General features: G+C 44.2%; 2 protein-coding genes across 3 annotated transcripts in view; both read left to right on the top strand.

Moving 5' to 3' along the window:
- Positions 1-620, top strand: part of LOC121642805 (myopalladin-like) — a 20,237-nt gene extending 19,617 nt beyond the window's left edge. Inside the window, exon 9 of the mRNA XM_041989757.1 lies at positions 326-620. Coding sequence (XP_041845691.1) covers positions 326-620 — 295 coding nt within the window. The remainder of the gene's footprint in view (positions 1-325) is intronic.
- Positions 1-17,297, top strand: part of myot (myotilin) — a 23,977-nt gene extending 6,680 nt beyond the window's left edge. Inside the window, exons 2-11 of one of the 2 annotated variants that reach the window (XM_041990215.1) lie at positions 326-542; positions 640-1,610; positions 5,197-5,347; positions 6,478-6,579; positions 7,115-7,152; positions 8,635-8,773; positions 8,864-9,071; positions 9,152-9,317; positions 10,343-10,476; positions 15,478-17,297. In XM_041990215.1, the coding sequence (XP_041846149.1) occupies positions 664-1,610; positions 5,197-5,347; positions 6,478-6,579; positions 7,115-7,152; positions 8,635-8,773; positions 8,864-9,071; positions 9,152-9,317; positions 10,343-10,476; positions 15,478-15,620 (2,028 nt within the window). In that variant the 5' untranslated portion in view covers positions 326-542; positions 640-663 and the 3' untranslated portion in view covers positions 15,621-17,297. Of the gene's footprint in view, positions 1-325; positions 543-639; positions 1,611-5,196; positions 5,348-6,477; positions 6,580-7,114; positions 7,153-8,634; positions 8,774-8,863; positions 9,072-9,151; positions 9,318-10,090; positions 10,158-10,342; positions 10,477-15,477 lie in introns of those variants that run through there. The other variant, XM_041990216.1, reaches the window with a different exon arrangement.

Genomic DNA, 17,297 nt, shown 5'->3' with positions numbered 1-17,297 from the left:
ATCAACAAGCGAGCAGAACATTATGTTAATCTGGAAAAAGTGGAAACATGGAAATAGTTTCTGTTGTGTGTTTGTTTCAATAACAATATTTTTTCTCCTGAAAGCCAAGACTTGAGAGAACGATGAGATGAGAAAAGGTTTGGTCACTGTTGATCTGTGTGTTATTTCTACAAAGTTCTGTTAGTAATAAATTCTGCTTTCTTCTTCTGGTCAGCCTTTATGCTGCTACATCTATTCATACATTCATTTTACATCATTTTAGCCTCAGAATCTGGAGTTTGAAGGGTTAAACATGTTCTACATGTTTGCTTTCTCTCTCTGTCAGTCTCCCCGAGCCTCAGCCCACCAACCACTCTGCTGACGATCCTTTCAGTCGCAGCGAGGAGGAGAATGTCCTGAGCTCAGAGGGCCACAGATCACCAGGGGTCTCCATCCGAGTCTGTACACCCAGTCCTCCTCCTCCACCCTCACCACCTCCTGCACAAGTCAAGGAGAAAGCCCCAACACCCAAGCTGTTCACGCCAAGCAAGCTCAGTTTCACCGTGAGCATTGCTGATGCACATTATTCTAACACAACAGAAAAGTTGCTGCTGTCCATCATTTCACCCGATTTTGTGTAACTAAATGTCTTCTTCCCAGTCCTCCCAGTCAGGAGGCAACAACATGAATCTGTCGGACCTGCCCACCTTCACTCCCAGCGCCTTTCCCCCCAGTGCCTTCAACTATGAGCGGCCAAGACATTTTATCCAGTCTCAGCCGGCCTTCCAGGCTCCCAGCTATGAGAGTGTGCTGAGGGAGGCTCACGAGAACCAGAACAACCAGCAGAACCTCAACAGCACTCAGAGTAGTCTGAGTTCTCTGGAGCTGCAGAGTCAAATTAAAACCACACAAACTCAGTCATTTTCTCAAACCCAGTCAGTGTCCAAGTCCTTGTCTCAGACCCAGTCCCAGTTCCAGTCACTCAGTCTCAACCAGAACCAGACCCAGACCCAATCAGTCGCCCATACGCAGATCCAGACCCAGGCCAACGGAACCGGAAAGTCCTCCCCATCTTCATCCAGCCTCAACTCTCCCACTTCCACTTCCTCCGGTGCTCCTCCTCTTGCCTCCAACGCCCCCTTGCTGACTCCTTCAGCCCCCACCTCCTCCTCCCCTACTACTGCATCCACCTCCACCTTACCCCGTGCCACCATGCGCTCCACCATCACCCTCACCCCCAGGGTTCCCAGTGCCACTGGCCTCGGCAGCGCCTCCCTGCCGGCTAACCAGGACACCATGTCGGCATCTGCTGCTTACCTCTGCTCCATTCTTCCCTCCCAGTCCTCCTTCTCCCCATTTTCCTCCAAATTATCTCCCAACCTTCCCCACACCTCCGTCTCTCCCTCCCGCTCCCCACTGGCTCCCTCCAGCCCCCTCCTTCCTATTAGAGTCTCCTCCTCTCCATCCTCCCTTCCTCAACAGCCACTCCCAGTGTCACCTTCCCTCGTTCGCTCTCCTCTTTCTCCCTCCTCCTCCTCCTCTTTTCTCCCAGCTAACACTCCCAACAATCAGAGCAAAGTGCCGCCTGCTGTGGTCTCCCTGCCCGCCAGCTACAAGGGGACACCAAACATGTGAGTAAACATCCCTGGTAAAGACACAGAGGTGTCACATGTATTTTAACTCGGGCACATGCAGCACAATCTGATCTCGAGTGGTCCAGACCAGTAAAAAAAACAGCATAATAACCCAAAATAAAAAATACGCCTCATTTTAACTTTAGTTTCAATTCAGCTTTATTTGTTTCAGTGCAAAGAAACATAACCTGAAAGTTATTGAGAAAAATAAGTGCAGTTTCAACAATATTTACCCTCAGTTACACATTTTTTCACATGTTTATTGTATATATAAAAAAAAAAAATTCTACATGAATACATAAATTTCTACATGCACATTTATAAAATAATTTGATCTTTTTCACATTTTTATACAATTGCTTGTATTTATAAAAAAAAAGATTTAATGTAAAGTTATGTTTTAACCTCAAAATATTTAATATCACTATTTTATTTAATTTTTAATTATATACATTTTAAATGCAAAATGTATATTTTTTAGTGCTGGATAACAATTCAAATTTTTTATTGCGATATATTGCGTGAAGTGTGATGATTCACATCGTTACACACAAAATGTCCCTTTCCTCTAAAAGAAGGCCTACTGAAGGCCTACTGAAGAGGCCTACTGCTCTGTGAAGTAAACACTAAACCAGGGGTGCTCAACCTGCGGCTCCGGAGCAGAAAGTGGCTCTCTGGACCTTCAACAATGGCTCTTAATACATAAATAAACATGCTGAAGAACTAGCTAATGTTTTTTACTATAGATATAATAACAAATGCAGGTTTTTAGCAGTTTTTCAGTTTTTTCAGTTGCATTGAATTTCCTCAACATAGTGACACTAAAAGTACCAGGAATATTTGTTTTATCTATTTTACTTGTCATTGGGTTGGAAACTATTTTTTTTAAACATAATTTTTGACAAAAATATCTACATCCCAGAGAAGGAAGTCTGTCTATCCTCTTTTTGCAAAAGTTTAACTTTTTTCTTTATTCTGAAACCTCAAAATAGAATAAAATGTGGTTCTTTCCTGTAGTAAATATTTATCAACATGTCTGGTAACATCTGCGTCTCTAAAGGAGTTTTATTTAGCTGGCTGAGGGAAAAATGTCTCTTTGGATTGGAAAGGCTGCAGACCCCTGCACTAAACACATAAACAGGTTTAGCAGCAGTTTTCTCTTTAAACAGCAACAGTTAAAATATTTCTACATATATGTTTATAAAATCACATATTTATGAGAAAGAAGGATGAAATGTTCAGGATTTACTAACTAAAAGGTAAAAAGTCAGCAGGATGAATTTAAAGCTGTGAAGCTGCTTCCTTCTAAACACAGAAGGAACAATATGTGATGAATATCAGCATCAGGTGAACAGACAGAAAGCAGGATGAGAATCTCACAGCTTCTAGATGGTGAGGAGAGAGAAATATTCACAATATGCACAACTCATCTGCATGGGTTTTGATGGACAAAGAAATGTCGGCTCTTTTTCTTCTTTAAGTTCCAGACAGAAAACGTGTCTTCATGTTAATGAAGCCGCTCTCTCCGGATTACATGAGACGCAGCAGGACCAGACATGGAGGAAGAGGCCTGGACTGCAGCCTCTGCATGAGGCTCCTCTGGTTCAGAGCCAGTAGCAAGAAGTTTGAAAGAAAAAAAAAAAGTTAATGTGCAGTTAAAAAAAAGTGATGCTAATTAATTCAACCTAAACACCTTTGTAATGAATGTCTATGGACAAACTTATTTTTGGTAAGATGGAGGCTTTTTGTTTATTTGCTACTTCCTGTAACTGGGTCACATGATGTTGCTGTGAAGTGTTTTATAATCAAATCAAATCAAACTTTCTTTATATAGCACCTTTCATACATAGAAATAGCAACTCAAGGTGCTTTACAGAGAGTAAAATCCCCCAGAACCCCAACCCAATAGCAGCAAGCCCACCCCCCACCCCTTCCCATCAAACACACACACATCACAGAGGGTAAAAGCAAGTTAAAAGGACCAAGGAAACGCTGTCATAAATTCTGGGGTCTAGTGGTGTGGGGAAACACTGAGATAAAACACTTTAAAACCAAATCTAAAACAATCTAAAAACCAACCCTGGGTATAAAAGTAATATTGCTAAGACCCACAAAATAAGAGAACCCGTGAAATAAGAGAATCAGAATGATAAAACAAATACATAAATGAAAAATAAATACAAGCTGAATCCAGCCTGTGTGTTAAGAATAAAGAAATGAATAAATACAATAGTAATAATAAAAGTAATGATTAAAATGCTAAACTAAAAAGGTGGGTCTTGAGTCTGTTTTTAAAAATATCCACACTAGGTGCTCCCCTCACGTCCTCAGGAAGGCTGTTCCACATACGAGGGCTGTAGAAATAAAAGGAGGACTCACCGTGGGTTTTTGTTTTTACTCTGGGAACAGTTAAAAGGCCAGTACCAGAGGACCTGAGGGGTCTAGTGGGCTCATAAGACAAAAACAAATCAGATAAATAAGGTGGGCTAAGACCATTAAGAGACTTAAAAACCAATAAAAGAATCTTAAAATCAATTCTGAAGCTGACGGGGAGCCAGTGCAGAGACTTTAAAATTGGTGTAATGTGGGCCCTCTTTCTGGTCTTTGCCAACAGACGTGCAGCTGTGTTCTGTACAAGCTGCAGCTGGTTCAGGTACTTCTTTGGAAGACCAGAAAGAAGAGCATTACAGTAATCTAATCTTGATGTGATAAAAGCATGAATCAGTGTCTCTGCACTGGCTCGAGAGAGAAACGGCCTGATGCGCGAGATGTTCTTTAGATGATAAAAAGCAGTCTTAGTTATGTTTTTAATATGTGGCTCAAAACTGAGATCTGCATCTAAAATCACTCCCAGGTTTTTTACTTGATTAAAATGGTTGAGTGCTATTGTTTTCAGTTTGGCCTCCAGTTTCTCTCTCTCAGCTTCAGGTCCAATCAATAAAACTTCTGTTTTGTCCTGGTTGAGCTGCAAGAAGTTTTCTGCCATCCACCCTCTGATATCTAAAATACAATCTAACAAGGCATCAATGGGCCCGTGCTCATCAGGAGTCACGGCAACATATAACTGTGTGTCATCAGCATAGCTGTGGAAATTTATGCCGTGTCTCCTGATGACATCACCAAGAGGAAGCATGTAAAGATTAAAAAGGGTGGGGCCTAAAACTGAGCCTTGGGGTACACCACAGGTCAGTCTATATCTCTTGGACGAGGATTCCTTCATGCTAACAAAGAACTCTCTATCTGTTAGATAGGATTTAAACCAGTTAAAAACAGTACCAGTGAGGCCAACCATGTCGTGGAGTCTGTTTAAAAGAATAGTGTGGTCAACTGTGTCAAAGGCTGCGCTGAGGTCAAGTCGTGACCTGTGCAGCAAACCAGGAGGCAAGCAAATACGTATGATTTTAATACTCTGCGCAGTTTTCTCAGTGAATATCACTGAGAACGAGGCAACAATTCTGCATCTAAAACTGGACTTTCCCAGTAGGATGTATTCAGATTTGTCAGAAGATGAAAAAAATTCAGTTTACCTTTCTTCCTCTCTCTTTATTTATTTCATTTTTGTTTTTCTCTGGTAACCTCCCAGCCTTCCCAAACCCAACTTGAAAAAGTCTGTAGCCCCTCGTCCGTCCTCTTCTCGCTCTACAGATGAAGACATCCAGGGCTCCAAAGACGCCCTGATACAGGACCTGGAGAAGAAGCTCCGCTCAAAGGAAGCCAGGAGAAGACACAGCCAGGTTTGTATGCGTCCTGCAAACTGTGACGGAAATGTCTGAAATCTTCAACACATGGGGTCAGACGTGAGGACAGATGGGGGCTGGTTGGTACTATGTCCAATATTCTCGATGAGTCCCGAGTTGTTCAATGTTCAGTCTTTTAAATTTATCACAAACATCAAGTACAAATTGTCACAGTAGTGAAGCCATGTTGGGATTTTCTTTGTAGTTTTTCAGTCCTGTGCCATCCACAGAATGTGCATGTTGTACGTGAACGCAGCATGGAGACATGGAGGACCAGCATCATGCTGGTTTAAGAGAGGGAGGCTGAATGCGAGACGTCTTTTGAAGCCGTGATGCGCCTCAGAAATGACCACCATGACGAGGAGATTCAGCTTGTTCAGCTGCGATGGCATGAAGCTCTCTGTAACATTAGAGCAGGTGTTTCCAGCCCACAGCTTTCTCAGGTGATCGATGGACATAATTACGTTCTGGAGGTGTGGCTCACCGGTGTGTGCGTGTCGAGCCGTGACGTGATGACGTGTTGGCGTCTAAATAAGAGAAATAACATCAGGCTTTTAGTTTTATAATAAACCAGCTCTAGAGGAAAGAGAACCTTAAATTATTTCTGTTGTGATCTGGTCGATATGGAAAATAAAATGAACTTTTTCTACTACTTGAGGTGGGGGAGTCGGAGTGCCCCCTCTAATAAAACTGTTGGGGAAACACTGGTTGTTAAAATCTTACGAGGTCCCTGGCCAAAATAAAAAGCTCATTAAATTTAACTTCATTGATTTTTCCCTTTTAGTGGAGTTTAATGAAATCATTCTATTGATTTCTTTTATGGGAAGATGTATCAGATAAATATGACTTGAACCGGTCAGATGCAGCTCCGTTAATCCCAACAACACGTTCAGCCGTCTAACAGCATGTTGGTGTCAATGGTGTGGAACAGCCAATAAGTACAGACGAGTTCATGAGGTTATTTCTGCTGAAAAGGGAACATAGTTGAGTTGAAACGTACATTTTACACATAAAGGACCAGTAAATGTTTCCATTGAACCACTTCTGGATTCCAGTAGTTCTGACCAAAACGTGCTCATCAGTGTTTGCGTTTAAAGGCCAATTTTAACACGTCGTCTTTTTAACAGAAACTCTCGTACGAGGAGCGAATGGCTCGCAGGCTTTTGGGTCCAGACAACGCCACTTACATGTTTGACCAAGACAATCTTTCAGACTCTCAACTCGACCAGGTACAGTACCGACCATTTGTTTTGCTAGTAGGCTTCACACACCTGACAAGATTTCAGTCGTAGTGGTGTTGTAGGGGCTGAAATGTGAGCTCTGGGCCAAAGCCCATTAGTTTGTGTTGTTTTTAGGAAAGCCAGCACATTTACACACTCGTATGGGTTTGAATGGCTGCACGGGGAGCCAGTTTCCCTCTCAGGGCCTCCTGGTGGGCTCACATGCCCGGAGCTGGAAAAGCCTGGCCACAGCGAGCTGCCGCATGCTGTCATTTCCACCACTTGCTGCATGTGCAGGACTGCTCTCTCGCTCAGGGGGCTTTGCACCATCTATTCTCCCCCACTCTCACATATACACATCAACACATGCATTTCCACACACACACACACACCAGCGAGGTTTGTCAGAAGCTATTTCTAGCCTGTGTTCTGAGAAGGTCTCCTTTCACTGGTGACGAGAACACACACACAGCACACAGTTTCCCTCCTGGCTTTGTCCTCCTGTGTTTGACTCCAGTTTTAACTGATCTGTTGTCTGTTGCAGCCAGATTCACCAGAAGGCAGACATACCGGAGGATTATGGTAAATACACTCTATCAATATTCTGTTTAACTCGTAGCATTTTTCTTCTTTCAGTTAAATTTCTGCCCAACATTTTGTTTGTTCCCTCAGTTCTTTGTAAGAAAGTCTTTCTCTGAAATTCCAACTTAGATTTTTCTTACAGGTAAACGGGACAAATTTACCATCCTTTCATATTATTAGTAGAGAAAAAAGTAAATCCCTAAAACTGCTATAAAAACATTATAGATTAATATTTTATTCTTTTTTTTCTCGGATCACATAATTAATTCCAGTTCTAATTAAAAATGGCAAAATATGCAATTAAGTTATTAAGAGCCAGTCTGACGACATGGTGAGAAGAAAAAACACAAAATAATCATTTCTATACAATAAATTTTGGTTGTGAATTATCTTAAATATCGATCTTAAACGTACTACAAACTAGTAAAATGAATTTTATTTAGATCTGGACTGGAAGTCCTGCTTCTAACGCAGGGACCCTCCGGTAGCGATGGGCGGTACGTTTTTCCTGCCCATACCATACCAGGAGTTCATGGTACTTTTTCATCGATACCATTTTTAAAACAATAATAAATTATACTGACGAGCAAATCAAACTAAATAAGAAACCTTTTTAAAATGATAAAATATCTAAACTACAGATTAATATAAGTCTATTCACATTTATTAAATGGAAAATAAAAAATATATAATATGTAATAGTAATATGATGAATATAATAAAACTATGTGTAATAATCTGCATTAAACCAGTAAAATATAAAAACAAACCTCATCACGAACAGCATCTGATAGGCTGGCACGATCATGTGACACAGAAGGAAAACAATGTGCCGTTTTATCGCCTAAAACTCTCAGAAGTGGAAACAAGTGAAAAGTTTTATATCAGCAGTGTGTTCTCTAAACTCGAAAAGGATAAAATCCGATATTTTCACTGGCTGATATCGAAGTATCGACTCCAGAGTATCGATCCGCCGTCCCTGTCCTCAAGTTTCATAAGAGCAGAAGAAGTTGGAGCTCAGTTTATTTGGAGTTTTGAATGAAGCACATGTTTGTATGAACGGAGGGACAGAAAGCAGGAGAACGGGGCCATTTTCATTAAAGACACGTCTTTTATAAACTGCAATAAGAACATCTTTTGTTAAGTTTTGTTCCATAACATTTTAATGACATTCAACACTGAAATAGGTGGAGATTATTTAATGTTTCTCCAGGTTAAATCTTATGTTCTATGAAACCATGAAGTCCGGAGTGTCTTCTACCTCCAACCACCTGTTAGCAGAGACAGAGACATCTTACGTCCGCCGTGCCGTGTCCATGCCGTGTCCATGTCGTGTCCATGCCGTGTCCATGCTGTCATACGACAGAAACAGAACTGGAGTCACTTCATGTGGCTGCTAGTGTGCGAGCTCACCGGACCATAACATTCAGATAGTGAAAGTCGAGCAAAGAGAGATGATAAATAAATGATGGCTCTCTGCAGGGGGAGACACCACTCAGGGACGGATGAGAGGAGCAACGAGGGATTAGCCATCCAGGAGAAATGTTACGCTCCTCGCTTCCTGCAGATCCCCCCGGACCTCACCGTGGAGGAGGGACGCTTCTGCAGGATTGACTTTAAGGTGACCAACACACACGTTTCCTAAAACACTCGGTGAGCTTCCTCATCCACATAAAATCAGAACGTGGCAGCTGCTGTCTTACCGCTGCAGGTCGGAGGTTTGCCCACTCCGGATGTCTCCTGGTACCTGGACGGCAAAGCCATCCGTCCAGACGACTACCATAAGATGCTGGTGTGTGAGAAAGGGATGCACTCGTTCATCATAGAGATCGTCACCGTGCATCACGCTGGTGTGTACGAGTGTCTGGCCAAGAACCGAGCTGGGGAGAGCAGATTTACCATGAAGCTCGACGTAATAGGTAAAAGGTGACTGCAGTTAAGACGGAGGTGTTTGTGGAACAGAAGAGTTAGTTTAGCAAACATGTCTTCCTCTTCGCAGCTCAGGAAGCCCTGCGCCCTCCCACCTTTGTGCAGAAGATGCTGAACACCAGAGCTCTGGAGGGCGACACTGTTAGGTTAGAGTGTAAAGTGGATGCTTCTCCTCCTCCGCAGCTTTTCTGGAAGAAGGATAAAGACATGCTGCGCATTGACCCCAACAGAATGAGGTATTCCCTGTTTCCCTGATCCCAGAACCAGCTGACTTTAAACACCTTTAACCCTTAAAACTCCAAGTTTTAAACTCTTATTTTTGGTCTGCCTCTTTTTTGATGTAAAATTGCATTTAGAAGCTGAAGCTTTTAATCCCAGTCAGCATCAGACATGATGTTTCCAGCCTCAGCTGTCAGACTCTGAGGCTAAAAATATGTAAAATGAATGTATGAATAGATATAGCAGCATAAAGGCCGACCAGAAGAAGAAAGCAGAATTTATTACTAACAGAACTTTGTAGAAATAACACACAGACCAACAGTGACCAAACCTTTTCTTATCTCATCGTTCTCTCAAGTCTTGGCTTTCAGGAGAAAATTATTTAAAATCAAACACAACAAAAACTATTTACACATTTTCCTCATTTCCAGTTATTTCTGCTACTATTTACTTGCTATCCTCACAAAACCAACTCCAGCTCAGCTGCTTTTTGGCATCAATGTGCATCGAAATCAAGTTATTATAAAAATGCAATAAGTGACGGTGGATTTACCACATAGTCTCTAATAAACACTACACTTAGTGGGATTGTAACCTTCCTGGAGGGGAAATAAATGCCTGGAACACCTAAAGCAGGGATCACCAACTCCGGGCCTCGAGGGCCGGTGTCCTGTAGGTGTTGGATGTTTCTCTACCTGATTCAAATAAAATTTATCTACAACAGCTTGATGTCAAGTTCTGCACAAGTCTGTTAATGACCCATTTATTTGAATCAGGTGTGTTGCTGCAGGGACACATCCAATACCTGCAGGGTACCGGCCCTCAAGCACCAGAGTTGGTGATTCCTGACCTGAAGGGTTAGCTCTCCATCACAATTTACCCCACAGAGTTACACATTACTGTTCCTGAGACATTATTAGTGATGGCGCTCGGGGGCGCCGGCGATCTAGCGGAGTTTGAAGAGTTAATCGTCCTCATCATGAAACTAAACCTTTTGTTTTGCCTGCATGTGCTAACTTTAGCAACATCTCTGTTTCTCCAGTCTGTACCAGGACGGTTCAGGTCGGCAGTGTTTGTTGATAGAGAGGTTGATGAAGTCGGATGCTGGCTGGTACACGCTGTCTGCCATTAATGAAGCTGGCATGTCCACATGCAACGCCCGGCTGGATGTCGGCAGTAAGTGATCATCTTTCTACGCCCGTCTGAGCTCAGCTGCAGGAGACGGCCTGCTGTTACCATAGAAGCCCAGGCTGTAAAACCAAACAGCAGATGGAGAGTGGTGTGTGTGTGTGTGTGTGGCACACAAACATTGTGTTATATGCTGAAAACTCCACCGTTCCAGGTACCGAGCCATTCGGCTTTCAGAGAGATCACTTAGAGCGATAACTTTGGAGACCTTTGACTGACGCGGAGCTCGCTGGGTGGAAATGCAACACAGCTATTCAGTATCACGTAACACACCATCTGCTGTCCGGTCCTGGTGGCACATGAGCAGCACTGCTCGGCATTACCAAAGCTGGAGTTCAGTCTTAGACAAAGTAGATGAGAATTTGATCAAAGATCTGTAATAACGGTCCAGATTTTCTCCAGTCAGCAGCCAGTGAGATGAGACATGAGCTGTCTCTGATATGTGGCCGTCATTTCAGAAACAACAAAAAATACTGTAAAAATGTGAAACATTTCTCCACAATAACGTTTGTCTTCATGTTCTTTTTGTCTAAGACCCTCAGATGTTCCCGTTACTGTAAAACCCAATAAAAACTGGAGAAATGTGACTTTTTGTCCTCATGAGGGTCTAAAATTTGAGCAACAGTTGAAAATAAAACGTTTTGAGTCAGAAAAACTCAAGTTAATCCATCAAAGTCCACACATCATCATTTATTGTTTTCAACTTGAGAGTAAGTAGATGACTGATCAGCGGAGTTACATCCCGTATGGAAACGGGAGCCTGCAGAATATTATGTTAACAGAAAATGTATAAAACTGTTAAAAATTTAGCTTTAAAGTTATCAGCAGGAGCAACTGGAGCTCAGGAGGAAGAGCTAAACCTCTTCCCCTGGTTTAATCCAGACTTCCCCAGATATGACGAAATTCCGGATGCTGAGTTTTTATGACAAAATAAAAAAAAAAAAACTGCTTACATCTGGTTGATCAGCTGCTAGTGTCCAGACTACAGCCAGCCCTTTAATTCACATCACCCTCCTTCTCTGACCACCTTTCGGTGCAAGCAGCTGTCCAACAAAGATGTCTAGTCAGTCAAAATAATAATAATTAATTCCACATGATTAAACACATTCCCTAGAAAAACTAGATCACACAATAAAACAATAAAACAGGATTCAGAGGAAAAATGGAAACACAAATATCGCCCAAAATTAAGAGATTTCATAGAGCCCGTGTTATACTGGGAAGTTCGGTATGAGGCCCGTGTTATACTGGGAAGTTCGGTATGAGGCCCGTGTTATACTGGGAAGTTCGGTATGAGGCCCGTGTTATACTGGGAAGTTCGGTATGAGGCCCGTGTTATACTGGGAAGTTCGGTATGAGGCCCGTGTTATACTGGGAAGTTCGGTATGAGGCCCGTGTTATACTGGGAAGTTCGGTATGAGGCCCGTGTTATACTGGGAAGTTCGGTATGAGACCCGTGTTATACTGGGAAGTTCGGTATGAGGCCCGTGTTATACTGGGAAGTTCGGTATGAGGCCCGTGTTATACTGGGAAGTTCGGTATGAGGCCCGTGTTATACTGGGAAGTTCGGTATGAGGCCCGTGTTACTGGGAAGTTCGGTATGAGACCCGTGTTATACTGGGAAGTTCGGTATGAGGCCCGTGTTATACTGGGAAGTTCGGTATGAGGCCCGTGTTACTGGGAAGTTCAGTATGAGGCCCGTGTTACTGGGAAGTTCGGTATGGGCCCGTGTTACTGGGAAGTTCGGTATGGGCCCGTGTTACTGGGAAGTTCGGTATGAGGCCCGTGTTACTGGGAAGTTCGGTATGAGGCCCGTGTTACTGAGAAGTTCGGTATGAGGCCCGTGTTACTGAGAAGTTCGGTATGAGGCCCGTGTTACTGGGAAGTTCGGTATGGGCCCGTGTTACTGGGAAGTTCGGTATGAGGCCCGTGTTACTGGGAAGTTCGGTATGAGGCCCGTGTTACTGGGAAGTTCGGTATGAGGCCCGTGTTACTGGGAAGTTCGGTATGAGGCCCGTGTTACTGGGAAGTTCGGTATGAGGCCCGTGTTACTGGGAAGTTCGGTATGAGGCCCGTGTTACTGGGAAGTTCGGTATGAGGCCCGTGTTACTGAGAAGTTCGGTATGAGGCCCGTGTTACTGAGAAGTTTGGTATGAGGCCCGTGTTACTGGGAAGTTCGGTATGAGGCCCGTGTTACTGGGAAGTTCGGTATGAGGCCCGTGTTACTGGGAAGTTCGGTATGAGGCCCGTGTTACTGGGAAGTTCGGTATGAGGCCCGTGTTACTGGGAAGTTCGGTATGAGGCCCGTGTTACTGGGAAGTTCGGTATGAGGCCCGTGTTACTGGGAAGTTCGGTATGAGGCCCGTGTTACTGAGAAGTTCGGTATGAGGCCCGTGTTACTGGGAAGTTCGGTATGAGGCCCGTGTTACTGGGAAGTTCGGTATGGGCCCGTGTTACTGGGAAGTTCGGTATGAGGCCCGTGTTACTGGGAAGTTCGGTATGAGGCCCGTGTTACTGGGAAGTTCGGTATGAGGCCCGTGTTACTGGGAAGTTCGGTATGAGGCCCGTGTTACTGGGAAGTTCGGTATGAGGCCCGTGTTACTGGGAAGTTCGGTATGAGGCCCGTGTTACTGGGAAGTTCGGTATGAGGCCCGTGTTACTGGGAAGTACGGTATGAGGCCCGTGTTACTGGGAAGTTCGGTATGAGGCCCGTGTTACTGGGAAGTTCGGTATGGGCCCGTGTTACTGGGAAGTTCGGTATGCGGCCCGTGTTACTGGGAAGTTTGGTATGAGGATCGTGTTACTGGGAAGTTCGGTATGAGGCCCGTGTTATACTGGGAAGTTCGGTATGAGGCCCGTGTTACTGGGAAGTTTGGTATGAGGCCCGTGTTACTGGGAAGTTTGGTATGAGGATCGTGTTACTGGGAAGCTCGGTATGAGGCCCGTGTTACTGGGAAGCTCGGTATGGGCCTGTGTTACTGGGAAGTTCGGTATGGGCCTGTGTTACTGGGAAGTTTGGTATGGGCCCGTGTTACTGGGAAGTTCGGTATGAGGCCCGTGTTACTGGGAAGTTCGGTATGGGCCCGTGTTACTGGGAAGTTCGGTATGAGGCCCGTGTTACTGGGAAGTTTGGTATGGGCCCGTGTTACTGGGAAGTTCGGTATGAGGCCCGTGTTACTGGGAAGTTCGGTATGAGGCCCGTGTTACTGGGAAGTTCGGTATGGGTCCGTGTTACTGGGAAGTTCGGTATGAGGATCGTGTTACTGGGAAGTTCGGTATGAGGCCCGTGTTACTGGGAAGTTCGGTATGGGCCCGTGTTACTGGGAAGTACGGTATGAGGCCCGTGTTACTGGGAAGTTCGGTATGAGGCCCGTGTTACTGGGAAGTTCGGTATGAGGCCCGTGTTACTGGGAAGTTCGGTATGAGGCCCGTGTTACTGGGAAGTACGGTATGAGGCCCGTGTTACTGGGAAGTTCGGTATGAGGCCCGTGTTACTGGGAAGTTCGGTATGAGGCCCGTGTTACTGGGAAGTTCGGTATGAGACCCGTGTTACTGGGAAGTTCGGTATGAGGATCGTGTTACTGGGAAGTTCGGTATGAGGATCGTGTTACTGGGAAGTTCTGTACGAGTGGTGCATGCAGAGGAAAAACATTTCAAGTGTATTTAAGTACAGTCCATGTACCATTTAGTCTCTTAGGCTAGGTTCACACTGCAGGCTGAAGTGACCCAAATCTGATTTTTTTTTACCCCTATGTGACCTGGATCTGATCTTTTCATGACAGTCTGAACGACACAGATACGATTTTTTTCAAATGCGACCAGGCCACAGAACGACCTGGTCGCATTAATCCGAACCTACACATCATATACGTCATTGTTTCTTAATTCTTATAAAGGCCTCACATTACTCTCCCATCACTCCTGACTGCGACTCCTTACCCATGTTTCTCTGTACAGACGTTGCTGCTGCTGCTCCACAAAATGTCATGGCCAAAAATCTGGCTCTCCTCTTCTGTAATCTCCTCCTTAAAATGATGGCATCGAAAATGTGCTGGCTACGGATGGATAATAAATTAAAAACATAAGCTTCGCTGTTACCGTCCATGTTTACTTCCGCAAACACGAAGACATCACAAGCACGCTCACTGTCACGTCGTCGTGTCTTCTACGCATGCGAAACACTTTTGGGGCGCATATGGTTCATACAGGAGATCACATAGGAGTCGCATTTAATTGGAAATGTGAACGGACTCTCAAAATAATCGGATTTCACAAAAAAAACCCGAATTGAGCATCAAGCCCTGCAGTGTGAACCTAGCCTTAGTGTCCGGGTTCTGTAGCTGTTATAGTGTTCACTGCTTTACATGAAGATGTATGTTTAGATTTAATACTTTTAAAGTTTGTCTTGAGAAGCGGACCCTGACACATTGCCAAATTGTTGCCATGACAATAACCGATACTTCAAATATGGATGTTGTTAGAGACGGCAGATTGAAAATGTTATTACAGTTTGATGTCAGTGAGCTGACCTTTGACCTGATGGATGTAAAACACACAACTTCGTTTAAAGCTCAAGTGGAAGTCACACCTTGTTTGAAGAAACGTGTTTCCATGGCTACAGGTGGCACAGGGGCATCAGAGTAAAGGTGTTTAAATAGTGGTGACTGCTGTCTGTCTACAGTCCATTAATCTTTTTATAAGGAATAAATATCAGGTTCATGGTGGTATCTGTGGATCCATTGTTCCTGTAACTCTGAGCTGGTTACATATCCGGCTCTGAACCATGCTGGGCCGTCCTGTGCTGGGACATGCAGTTATTTTCAGACACCTGGCATGAGAAGAATTTTTAGCGCGAGTCTAAGCACCGCTCAGATTTGTGGCTGGTGCTGGTGGCTGTCTCAGCTGCTCTAAGAGAACCAGTCATGGCAGGAACTGTCATTTGTTGTTGATCAGAAACATTTCTTCTTCTTCTTCTTTCTGCCCCTTCAGCTCGCACGGCCTCGGCCATGAAACCAGCCGCCCCTGCTTCCAAGACGCTGAAGCTGCTGTCATCTCTGAGCCACGTTCCTGCCCCGACGGTGGAGAACCCCGCCCAGCACACTGCCCCGCTGTACGAGAGCGAGGAGCTGTAGACCCCAACATCACGTCCTCCGTTCACTGTCGTCTGGGACCGGGGAACCGGACCAGAGCCTCCGTTAAAACCGTGATGTCGGGGCAGAAATGCTTCTGAACATGAGCCCAGGTTAACGGCAGCGCAGCAGATCAGAGCAAACTTTGCTTCGTGTGCACATTAAGCATTTCTGGATGGTTTATCACAGATTATTTTTTCCCTCAGAGGTGAGGTAATGTCCTATGGAAGCCCATTCCTGCCATTTCTGTAAATAAATACTTACAAAGTATTTCATAAATATGGGACAACGTTATAAATATGAAGTAAATGTCAATATTATGAGATAAAAAAAACAATCTCATAATGGATTTCTTATCTCATAAAAAAACTTTTAATCTTAGACGTTTTCTTATGCTTCATCGCATGAAAATGACTTCTCATAACTTAAAAATACTTTATTTATCTCTGACGGGCAATTATAGGAATGACGTTAAAACTTAAACCAATATTTTTCCTTTACAAGTGGCAGGAATGGGTTTCCATCAGGTTTAGATCGGATCTGCAGGTTGCTGAAGTTTCCCGGCTGCAAACACTCGACTCAGACTGGTGCACAGCTTGATGTCAAGTCTGATAATTACCCACTGATCTGAGTCAGGTGTGTTGCAGCAGTGACGCTTCTAAACCTGCAGGACTCGGGCCATCGAGGACCAGGACTGTGGATTAGAGCTTCCCTTTATAAAGTCAAATTAACTTAAAAACTGCATAAGATAGTATCCACGACGCCTCATCTGCTGCCGTTTGTCATCTCTGCGTTCACCTTCGTCCAGTCTGTCCGTCTGCTCAGCTGAACGCTGCTTCTGGGTCATGGATGTATTTATAGACCCGGGAATGAAGAAGCAGCTTCAGCTCTGCTGCCAGACACGAAACCGCAGCAAACGTCTCCTCAAACATCTCCGTTACTGCCGTCTATAACACGAGGAGGGCGCGACGCGCGCTACTTCAGCCAGAAATGTCTCGTTCTGGATGAAACGTTCCCAGTTTGCCAGCTTTCACTGCGTTCATGTTTGGGAGTCTGGATTACGTCCGGCTCTTATCTGGAAAACAATTTAAGACGTCTCTGGTTTAGAAAGTTGTCTTGTTAGTGTTTAGTAGTGTATGTGATGAAGCTTTATATTTGGACTGAAGTTAACTAGTTACCAGTGTTGGGCCTAGATGAGGTGGGCATTTACTCACCAGGCTGACATACGGACGCCAACACGAACCCGGATGCTTCTACTTCGTCTCATCTGCAGTGCAGAGATGATGTCATCCACCTGATTCCAGTAAAATGAAACTCACCACAAACGTTTGTACAAGTATCAGTCCGTCGGCCTGCGTCGACTCTCCGCCTTCATATGGTTTGATTGAAAACTAAAAACTGGACGGACATGCGTGTGAAAACCTGGCATTTACCGAGCTACACATGCTGCTTGTTTTTCCATAGAAACTGAAGCTGTTTTAGCTCCTGAGGTTTCAAGCTAATCACTGGACAGATTACAGGCGTTTGGCTCAAACAGGATTCACTGTAAAGCTGCTGAAAGCAAAAATGAAACAGATTTTAAACTGCAGGTAGACGTGTTTTCTCCTTACGTACAGTTTGTTGTGTCAGAACTTCTATATATCACAGGATGAATGAGGAATAAAGTTGTTAAAATCTCAA

This window comes from Melanotaenia boesemani, chromosome 7, assembly GCF_017639745.1.
Source record: "Melanotaenia boesemani isolate fMelBoe1 chromosome 7, fMelBoe1.pri, whole genome shotgun sequence".
NCBI lineage: Eukaryota > Metazoa > Chordata > Actinopteri > Atheriniformes > Melanotaeniidae > Melanotaenia > Melanotaenia boesemani.
The sequence above is the reverse complement of the archived record's forward strand: the minus strand, read 5'-3'. Positions and strand labels throughout refer to the sequence as shown.